We start from the raw sequence: 11,679 nt of genomic DNA, 5'->3' as shown, positions 1-11,679 counted from the left end.
GTAGTAGAATAGCTTTCTTTATGTTTCCTATCTTCATCCTTGGATTGTAACTGCCCATAAGGCCGTCCATCAAAGGGACTCCTTCCAATGTGAGTATTGCATTCGTTATTTAGTTGGGGGAAACTGATTTCTATATATAGCTCCTGCATCCTACCATAATGCAGTGCTTTAGCTTTTTCCTCATTGGGATCGGCTCTGAGGAGTGGTGATATCCTAACATATATATATAGATTGGTATCTAAACCGCACTTGTTATCTTTCCACAATATCGAATTTATAATAACTCCTGGAATCTTGGAGCAGAACTCGGCAAGAAGTAGGCTGGATTTGAGGGCCAGTTGGCTCAAGTGTTGGCTATTTAGATCGGATGCTTTATAAAGACTTGAAGCATGCAGTTGTTGACGAGGATAGTTCTTCTATATCGATGGGTATAGCAACAACTCTTTAGGTGAAAGTGTAGTCCGGGTGTCTTTGGAAGCATTGAATGAGAGGCTTAAATCTCAAAGGAATGCATCGGAAATATCATTTTCAAAAATTTTTCAATTTTCTAATGGCTTTGGAATAGTCTGGGTCTCTAGATTGCATGTTGTCGACAACATAATCGGAGTCCCATCACTATTATAACTGCTAAGCTTATCATCACTTCTACAAAATCAATCATCTCGAGCAATTGTTCATTTAAAATTGCTTATAAATTAATATATTTTATAAATAATAGACACTTAAATTTAAGTAAATTGCATATTTATAGTTATATTAGTGATTACCAATTCAGAAGAACTTTAGAAGCAAGAAATGACAAAACTTATCGTTACAAGTCGCGTGCGTTATTCCCTTGTGATGCAAGCGAACGGCGATATTTTTTTCCGCTCAAACCAACAGAACCGTTTCCAGGCGGTCTTCAGTTTATAGCATTTTAAGAAGACTTTAAGAGAATAATATAACCTACTAGCAGTCTAATTCACAAATCGATAGACTTAGTCGATATATTTTTTTTGGCGATTGAAATTGTAATTTATTTGGTCATAATTAAATTTGGTATTTTCCACAATTTCAATGTTTAACAAAATTCTGTAAAATAATGATTCATCGGAAAATAATCATACATTTTTTTAATCGTCAGAAAATCAATTTTTAATATATAATAAATATATTCGAAAATAAGTATTTATTAGTTTTCTATTAATATTTTAAAAACGGATGACCGTCTACAGACGGTCTTACCCGTAAGAAGGTTACGGCATCATAAAGAGGGTACCAAACGGCATAACCGCATCCACCGCGAGCGAAGCCCCCTTATGTTGGTTTTTACCAGTCTTAGCTCTTTCCAAAGTAAGTACGGGATCTCTGACAGTCGAGTAAGCTCGACTGTAGCACCACGAGCGAAATCAGCCGCTGTTGGCGAGCGCAGCTTACAGGGGGCGAAGCCCCCCAGTTTTTAAATTTCAAGAGCGAAAGCGCTTAATGAAAGACAATTTTTTTGTAGACGACCATAGGCATGTATTTCTTTACAGTTTGGGTCACTGAAGTTTTTATACATATGAAAGTGTGTCGAACGAACTATTCCATTGGAGCCGGATCGGTTGGCGCTGCGGGAGTTGCTGCCGCAGCGCCATCAACAGCAGGTGCTTCTATTAGATCGGCATTAATTTCTTCCTTTGGTGGTTCCTGTGTGTCAGTTCCATCGCCAGCTGCTGGTGCACCCTCTGTAGGTACAGCAGACGGATCAGCAACAGTTGGAGATTCAGTTATTAGCGTCTCGCCTGCTTGGACTTCGGGCGTCTGTGCTTCACCTTCTAGGGCTTTGGGTGAGTCTTCCGTGTTTTCGTCACCAGCAGCTATATCAATGGATTTTGCAGTCTCAGTGGACAGCTTAGGTGATTCATCTACTCCGCTTGCGTCTTGAGTCTTCTTCTTCTTTAGAATAATATGAAATAAAAATATACATTTACATATATACTTAAATTATTCGATATCATCGAAATGTCGAAGATGAAATATCAGGGAACATAACATATATAATTTTTAAAATACAAATTATTAAATAAAATTTAAAAGTTGATTTTTATAAAAATAATTGAAAAATAACTCTTATCACTGCGGACGACAGTTCGCGTTATTGACGAAAGCATCACGAAGGGTGCGAAAAGCGACTTACAATATATACAGCTAAGTTGGAAAATTTGCTATGACTGTCTGATCAGATCGATTATATACCGATCGAGTTAGGACTAAACCTAACTTACAAAATGGCATACTACAACTTTTTCTAGTTCACCTGGGTCATGAGATACGGGGGTGTAAGTTGGAGGGGAAAAATGTATATGATATCAGCTTATGGAGCCGCTGGGGCTTTTTGATAAACATTTTTGTTTTTAAAAATTCTTATCAGAAATACGCATCGATTGATACTTCTATGACCCACATCCGACAACTGGTTCAAAGGATAACTAAATTTTTAATAATAAGAAGTCAGTTTGTTTGTTTGTCTGTTTGTATCAAAGCGCTTAAAAAGCTTAGATATAATGATGGTGATTCATTCCTTTTCAAAAGTCTAGAAATGTTTGTTCTACGACTTTTTGAAAAAAACCGCTAGTTTAGCGGGAAATCGCTAAGTCCCGGTCAAATTGAAACCTCAACAGTTTCCAAACCATAGAAGCTACAGATATGTTCTATATATCATTAAAAAGGTGTGTTTGCGGGATTTTATGCGTAACCTTAAACTTTATTTCTAAAGTACTCAGGTAACATTTTACAGGTGAAATAAAGTTTTTTAGCTTCCATTTTGGCGATTTCTGACAAAACGGCTCTAAAGTTTTTTTTAATAAATTTGAGTCTGTTGCTGTACGGTTTGCTTTTTTTGGTATATGTAACTTAAATTTTGGTTGAGGGGTTTGGAAGATATTACCTGTTAAGTGAATAAATACATTTTTCTATCGGTTTTGTTTTTCTATTGTTTTCTTTTTTGTTTAATAATAATAAAATGTTGTTAAAAAGATGAAAAAAGAATGAAATATATATTTTGTGCAAAAAAAATTGGTTTTTGTTTTAATTTTACATGTAAAATATGTACTGAAAATATTTTTGAACTTTGACCGAAAGCCCTGAATCAACCAGTGGTCCTATCACGCAGTGCAAAGACTCATTTTAAAGCTCAAGTTTTATCAAATGCTTCTTAGAGTTTTGAAATAAATTCATTGGTTCAAAAGATATGATTTTTTTACAGAAAAATCAGACAATCTCCCACTGTGAGTCGTAGCAAATTTTTATTGTTAGCTGTATATATTGCTAGTCGCCTTTCGCACTCTTCGTGCTGCTTTCTTCACAAGCGCAAACTGCCGCCCGCAGTGATTTTATAATCTTTTCGATCGAAAAACAAGAGTTAAGATGAATTTTAAAAATAAAAATAAAAGTTTATACTGTTTCCACCATACTGTATACCGAAAAAATATATATCTAACATTTTCCCCGCCTGCAGCAAAAAGACAAAACTGTTCCAAGTTTCATCAAGATATAATGATAGCTTTCAGAAACTTTTTCGGACCTATTTTCCATAATAAAACTTGAAATATTTGTTCTGCGACTTTAAAAAAAAAAAAACAACTCTATTTTACAGGGAAAAAGAAAAATTTTGTATACGCTACATATCGTATTGGAAAGATATTGCCTGTTAAGTGTACCCACTCCACACCTATCTACTTGGCTCATGTGTGTTTGCAAAAATTGCCTAATTTCCACTCCTACTGCAGGTGAGTTTTTGTTTTGTCGCCGGATTGTATATATGTATGTATCAATATATACTTAATAAGACTATACATTTATAAAATAAGTAATAATGCAGTAGAGGTTTACCTTCTTTTGCTTTTTCTGCGCATCCGGTGGTATTTCTTCATCGGTCTTATAATCCTCTGGGAAGAATTTGAGTGCATCCATGCGACCGGACGTAACATTATTACTACAGTAAGTGGGCTCGAATTGCACCAATGATAGCATAGTATACGATTGAACTTTGTTAACCTTAAGCACAATTCTATCGCTCCTGCAAAATAAAGTAAGTGAAATGTTCTCAATAACTTTAAATCATAAAACATAATCTTCTTTTTGGGAATAAACAATTTTAATCGAGGGCGAACGCAGGTATCGTCGGTGCTTACATAATAATAATTATTTATTAATTTAATTTTATTTGTTTTTGTTTTAAATTTATATATATAATTGAATATTGTTCGTCACAAAATTTTATATCAGAAATTTTGGGGCATGGAATGACACTCGCCACTCGACTTTTACTATTGTGGGCAAAAAGTACCGGGAATTTATTTATAAATCAAAAAGTTTGGGTTTTTCTTTCAAAATAATTTCCTCCCCTTCAAAGAAATTCTCTCTCGATATTATGCACGTATGCCAACGTTTTTCCCAATCCTCAATGCATGCCAAAAAGACACTTCCAGGAATGGCCTTCACAACACGTGCCGATTCACGTTGAATCTCCTTAATCGACTCAAAACGGAGTAAACTTTTGAACTAAGATAATAGCCAGAAGTCACCCGGAGCTAAATCAGCTGAATACGCTGACTGCGGGACAATACTGGTAAAGTTTTTGGCAAAATGGCCACGAAGAACAAGGGAATGATGAGAGGGCGCATGATCGTTGTGTCAGCCCATAGTTCTGGCCTCTTATTACGCATAGCTTCGCGAAAACGATGCATAACGCTCAAATAATATTCCTTGTTGACAGTTTGCCAGGTTGGAAGAAATTCAAATTGAGCTACCCCACGACAATCGAAAAAAACTGTCAACATGACCCTCATTTTTGAGCAACTTTGACGCGATAGTCAGAAGGCATTGTTTCACACACTTTCACGCGGCGCTGTTTTTCCATAAAATTGAGAGTTTTTTTTCGCCAAATGCACATTTCTTAACTTAATTAATGAATATTTTAACGTATAATTTTGCACAGATGTTAATGACAGTAGTGCCAACCTAAAAGTATAAACATTTGTTCCAATCGGAATCCCAAAGTTTTTAAAATTCTAATTTCCCGGTCCTTTTTGCCGACAGTAGTACCTTGCAAAGAGGTTTTTTTTGGAAGATATGATATAGTCGGCCAATTCGAACAAAATTTGTTCAGAATGTGTAAGACACAGGCAGACACTATCCAGTATTGAAAACACACCACCAAATATTATTAATAGTCATTTTCGCGAACTACAATCCCGTGGCAAAATTGTAAAAAAAACCCGATCTGCATGAAACTACATGAAGTCTACGTTTCAAATTTGATGCGCCTAGCTCTTTTCATCTATGTTATATTTTGGTTCCTAAGGGCAGACGGATATGGGTATATCGACTTGGCTGCTGATGCTCAACTAGAATATATATTTATATGGTCTGCCACGTCTTTATCTGCCTGTTACATGTATCTTACGAACTTAATATACCCTCATGGGGTATAAGAACTTAAAATACCCACACAGGGTATAGAAACTTAATATATCCGCACAGGGTATAAAAATACATACTACAAAACTTTTTTGTACCACCCCCTAGTTTTCATCCTGCGTACGCCCTTGTTTATTATATTAAGTGTTCGTAATGAGCGGTAACTTACGATGAAGGTTCCTCTAATTTATCGTATTTGTATATAGAATTCGTTATTAATTTAGCCTCTCCTGGAGTGTCATTAGTGAAGAATCCATATTGAGGTACATCTTCTTTGCTCGCTTCCACAACTTCCATTACATCATCTCGCTTAAATGCTTCGAATGCCATTACAACGTGAGGTGGCTCTGGTGGTGGATCGGGTGGTAAAAATCCGCTGGTTTGGCTACGGAAGAACACATAGATCAAGGCAGCATGAGTGCGACGATTGTTGGCAACCCATATGGGTGGGATTTTGACACGCTTGATACGTGTCAAAGGCTTAGGTGGTTCTTCCTCTTCTTCCACCATCTCTTCTTCACTGACAATATTATCATCAAGACCCAAATCGATATCCAAAGCCATGTTAGGGAATGCCGGCTGTACAGCCTGCATAGCCTCTTCTTCTTCACTTGCTTCCTCTTCGTCATCATCCTCAGCTCCTTCCTGGTCCTTTGGACGGGATTCATCTTGCAAGTGAGTAGCCGATTTCGATTTTTCAGCAGCTTTTCTCTCGGCTAACTTTCTTGCCTCCTCTTCTGAGCTAATTTCTTCCACCCATACTTCACCATCTGTAAAAAAAAATAAAATAGGAACCGTACCAAAAATGTTTAAAGTTTTGGAAACTTACCTTCTATTTCAACCTCGAATTTGACTTTAATTGGCGATATGATGGGTGCTATAGGATGTGGTACATTAATTTCGTCATCTGGAGGGGCAACTCTTTCCTTTGTTAGCTCATGTGCGTATGTAGACAGCACATGCGTTATAGGACCAGAGGCCTCATCTATTTTCCAGAAACACACAAGTAATTCTTTGCCATCCAATTGATCGATAACATCATCGGATAATGGATTTTTGCAAGAGTAATTAATAATTTCAAAGTCTTTTGCAAAAACTTCGAGATACTTTCGATCTTTACATTGCATTTTAAGATGCTCGGCTGGCTCTGAAAGTTTTTTAAACATATCCCGCGATACTTGTGGCCCAAAAACCGTCACACCTATATCCGGTAAGTTTTCCATTATTACATCCGTACAACGGTTCAGGTAATCAATTCTCTTCTTCTCTTGCTTTTCATGTTCAATTCGTTCAGCCTTTTTAATTGCTTCTGTTTTGATCCTTAAAACTTCCGCCTCAATGGGCTGTAGATCTCCTATCTGGTACGTTGGCCGAGATGCGTTTTGTAATGTCTTTTCCAGTTCTCTTATGATTACAGCAACTAATTTTGGAGCATCAGAGCCATAGAAAATACTAACAGCTTTTCCACCCTAGTACGAGACAATATAAGTAAGGGTGCTCTATTTGAGATTGATAGAATGGGAAATACCTTGCACGAAAGACAAAAGTGTACAAGTTATATTCGTACATACATACACCACTGTAGAAGACAGTTCAATCTAGTAAAAATTCGCTAGCTTATCAGGGAATCGTCAAAAGACGATACAACTAACACCTCACCATTTTCAAAAAAAAAAAAAAAAAAAAACAGAATCTACAGACATGACCGATATATTGATTGTTTATATTCATTAAGATGGTATTATAATTATGTTACGAAATGTGAAACTCATGATAGGGGGCATCGTAGACCACATGAATATTCTTGATCAGCTTGACAAGCTGAGTCGGTTTAACGATATCCGTCTGTTTCTATGCTATCTAGTGGCTCTGTTTTGAAGCTTTCTCGATAAAATTTGTTTTCTTTAATTTTTTTGTTGCCTGCTTTGGCAATTTTAAGTAAAACGTACTTTAGCGATTTTGGAAAAAAAACCTTTGGTTATTGTAACCATTTTACTCCACGATCTGAGGATCATAGTTTTCCATTATCGTGATTTTATTTCAGACTTTGAACAAAATTCAGAAAATAAAAGTTCGTATTAAAATCATACAATTTAAGAAAATACAACAAACAATATTGGCATTTTTTGATTAATAACTTCTATGTTTATTATCCGATTAGCATACATCATCAAGATGGCAATTTATGTGTAAGCTGAACTTGATGTCTTTTATAGTGGGTCAATTTGTATGGAGTAATAAAAATGCACAAAGCGGCTATGAAATTCGTAATCTGCGATGAGTTCAAAGAAGAATTGCCCAAGAAAGCATGAGTCTATAATCAATCTATCTATAAAGAGAAGCTATAACTATTTCATATATTGGTAACTGTCTGTTAGGTGTTACTTATCTCTAAAACAAAAAAAATTAAAAACACAAATAGAGAGCGATTTATGATGATTAGAGATAAGAATAAGTCGGCGGGCTCTTTTCAATTGAATTTTATAGTTAATGCAAAACTAACTTTTTTTTTTGAAACTTGACAAAAGTGCTTATGTTTAAAATTCAATTTAAAAAAAAAAAAAACCGCCTCTATCTGTTGCCTAGTGAAAAATTTCACTCTTCTAGAATTCATCGTAGAATACAATATAACCGCTAACACTCTCTAAATCCATACCTAACTACACGAGGTAAAAGTCTAGTGACGAAAGCAATTTATAGCCCCATAATTTTTTATATCCAATTTTGTGGCGAACAAAATTCAGTTTAATCAAGCATGTTCCGGTTTTCACTTCCTATTTTGTCGGATTTCAAATGTAATTTTTCACGTTGCATTTAGGCTTAACATTTTAAGATTATATTTTATCACTTAATTGGACTTAAATTCGACAACTCAAAGTGAATTCAATACGAAAAGTATTTCCGACAAATCTTGTCGAAAGTGAAAACCGGAACAGGCCTTAATATAACATTTTTAAATAAATATATAAATTAATAAAAACAAAATTGGCATTGTGCACTGTGCGCAAGAAGGGTGAGCTTCTTTGTACATGAAAATTACTTTTTGAGCAGTTTTTTTATGGAATATCAGAAATATTTGCAATTGCTTTTGACATTGTTTCTTTATCATTAATGCAGGCAGATAGTAAAATATATAAATTTATTTGTTGAGTTTTTTTCATATTCAAAAACATTTTTTCTTTAATTATAAAGAAAACTAGGGGCTCCGCCCCCTGCTCGCTTCGCTCGCGTTGCTACAGTCGAGCATAATCTACTATTCATACTAAGACTTAATATTGGACCGATCGGTCCTATGATAGTTATAGTGGTCCAATTTGAAACAAAAAAGTTGTTCACAGTAAAACTTGATTTACGACCGATTGTTCCTATGACAGCTATATAATATAGGGGTTCGATTTTAACCAACTTCGGTAAGGATGTATAAGACTTACTTAAATGCATATTCTATAAGTTTGGTTATGATATCTCATAAAACAAAATAGTTGTTCATACTAAGACTTGACTTACGACCAATTGTACCTATGACAGCTATATGATATAGTGGTCCGATTTGAAGCAACTTCGGTAAGGATGTATAAGACTAACTTAAATGCATATTCTAAAGTTTTTCATACTTAAACTTGATTTACGACCGATTGTTCCTATGGGCGCTATAAGTATGATATAGTAGTTTGATCGAAAAAAGAAACAAGCTTGATCTGCCTGCAATACAGAGGAAGCTACATACCAAGATTGGTGTCACTAGCTTTTAATTTGTTTTTATAATTTAAATATAAAATTTTCTATTTCGATTTGTGGGCGATAAAGGGGGCGAAAATATGTTTTAAAAGGGTACGGAATATTCAGGAACAGGTTGTGATGCAATATGCCGTTAAAAAACCCGCTCGTCAGACGGCACTTTTAAATTTAGGGAATTATAGGTAATTTTTGTAATGAGTACAGGCTATTAAGTAGAGTCAAGAATCGTTCACTTTACGATATAAGGAACATTTCTTTATGCTTACTGTTGCAAATAGCCAAGTAGGTTCACTTCTCTTGTAAAACCGCTTTAAGGCCGTTATAGTGTCCGCTCTGCACTATAGTTAAAATTAAAATTATTTATTAGATTTTTTTGTGTTCAACTAGTACATACTATTGCCAGATGTAAGTTTTCGCCTCCTATTTCGAGTTTAATTCTACGCAGGGTACCAAGGACTCCAAGACATGGGCCACACCATTCTGAATACACTTCCAAAACTGTAAGGTGATTAGATGTTTGCTTACCCAAACAGCATTAAACAACAATAATTAATTACTCAGCAATCCAGGACGAGCTAAGAACTTTTCCAATTCTTCGTCGGTTTTAACTTCAGTCTGTAACTGTTGTGCTGCTCCTCTCTTGGCCATTGTCTTTTCGATTTATATTCAAACCCATACATGTGCAATTTAAAATCCAAATGTTTAATATAATAATTTCGATAATTTGGCCAAACTTTTAATAAAATCTAGCATAATGTAGCTTGAAAGCTGAATTTATAATCAACTATTTGCTTATGCTGAACAAATAAATCCAATTTCTCAATGAAGTATTGATCAAACAATTTTGTTATACGACCGCAAACCTAATTACGTTTGGTCGCGGCCAAACCCCAGTAACGGTTATTTCGTAAAAATTTTTTTAAGTTTTTCTTTTTTATTTGTCAATATAATCATATTTAAGACGGGTGCACTTAGTCCAGCACTTTTAACACTTGACTTGACTTCGACTTGTCTTGTCGAGGTCCTCAAAATGGAGGTTTTTCACAGAAAACCTATTCATTTGACTGAAATTTCTTTTATCCAAGCCAAAAAAGAGTATAATGTGTGTGGCAGAATGTTTGTAACAGGCAGAAGGAGGGGTGGCAGACCCCATAAAGTGTATATATTCCTGATCAGGATCAACAGCCGAGTCGATCTAGCCCTGTCCGTCTGTATGTCCGTCTGTTTGAACGCGTTGATCTCAGATACTATAAGTGCTAGAGACTTCAAATTTGGAATGCAGGTTTGTGAATACCAAGTTTTTTTTCCAGTTTTGGATGCCACGCCCCCTTCGCCCACAAATTGCACAAAATGATTTACAGGCTCAATTTTTAAGATATCACTCCTTAACTGAACAATCAGGTGGAAAGTAAGTCTATTAAACGACCCAGAAAATTTCAAAGCGATTGACCCATAAATAGAGAAGATATTTTGGAATTACATTTTACTTAATAATTACATTTGCATGGCAAGTTGAACGTGCGAGCGAGACAGCATGATACGTTTATATGCAAGGCGTGCACAAAGACAGTACGAAATAGTACCCATTTTTTTTTGGGTACCAAATAAGAATCGAGCGATAAGCAAAAATATTGTCGATATCATGTAATGAAAATGTTAATGTATAATTTATGTATATACAAATATACAATTTGATTAAAATATAATTGTGTTAATATATAAATATGTATTTTTGCATGGCAAAATTCCTTATGACGGCACAATTTTCAATATAAAGCTGAAAGCTGTGCATGAAATTGCATGAGAGAAAAAGCGATCATACTTTTGCATCTTTGCCGAGCACTGAAAGCTGCAAAACAATAATTTTAATTACTTATATTTTCGATTTCTTACACACATATATAATAAGTATCTGCTAATTATCATTGTAAAAAAAAAACTTAGCATTTTCCGCTTAAAGAATCTCATGAAACTAGACATTTTTCTTTTATTTCAAATTTCGCGCGCACTGCAGCAGCCTTTGGCAGGCTCGAATTTGTTGCGTAAGAGGGAGAGAGTGAGTGAGGAAATTGGGTGGTGCCAGAATGCAGGCTGAGCAAAGTTGTAGTTTTTGGCTACTCTTGATACACTCTACATCGATTGCAAGCGATTACGATTACGACTTGCGATTTACCAATTTATCAATTTCTAATTAATTTTAAATACGTTTAATATAATACCGAGTGATATATTAGTTCAGTGGTGCATTAATAACGTAGTCTGCAGTGATAAACACAGTGATTTAAGAAAATCAAAAGTTGTTCATAGTTTCGCGTGTGTAATTTTTATACCCTGAGCCCATTTAAAATGGGCAACAATTAACTTTTATAAAAGAGTACATGGGCTCAGGGTATCCTACTGTGAAGCGTGCTCGACTGTAGCCGCACCTCACCGCGAGCGAAGCGAGCAGTGGGCGGAGCTCCCTTGTTTTAAGTTTTAAAGGAGATAATAGTCACAGGC

At 35.3% G+C, this 11,679-nt stretch overlaps 1 protein-coding gene across 2 annotated transcripts; it reads right to left on the bottom strand.

Moving 5' to 3' along the window:
* Positions 1–1,475: 1,475 nt before the first annotated feature.
* Positions 1,476–9,958, bottom strand: LOC117787420. Of its 2 annotated transcripts, none has more exons than XM_034625951.1 (7): positions 9,738–9,958; positions 9,575–9,678; positions 9,447–9,518; positions 6,272–6,911; positions 5,612–6,212; positions 3,853–4,039; positions 1,476–1,914 (listed from the first exon to the last, which is right to left on the bottom strand). In XM_034625951.1, exons 1-7 carry the CDS (start codon positions 9,826–9,828, stop codon positions 1,561–1,563), a joined length of 2,049 nt encoding a protein of 682 aa, XP_034481842.1. In that variant the 5' UTR covers positions 9,829–9,958; the 3' UTR covers positions 1,476–1,560. The 2 variants fall into 2 exon arrangements, with proteins under 2 accessions (XP_034481842.1, XP_034481833.1); XM_034625942.1 differs by having other exon boundaries at positions 1,476–1,917; positions 9,738–9,957.
* Between the last annotated feature and the right edge of the window lie 1,721 nt (positions 9,959–11,679).

This window comes from Drosophila innubila, chromosome X (assembly GCF_004354385.1).
Source record: "Drosophila innubila isolate TH190305 chromosome X, UK_Dinn_1.0, whole genome shotgun sequence".
NCBI lineage: Eukaryota > Metazoa > Arthropoda > Insecta > Diptera > Drosophilidae > Drosophila > Drosophila innubila.
The sequence above is the reverse complement of the archived record's forward strand: the minus strand, read 5'-3'. Positions and strand labels throughout refer to the sequence as shown.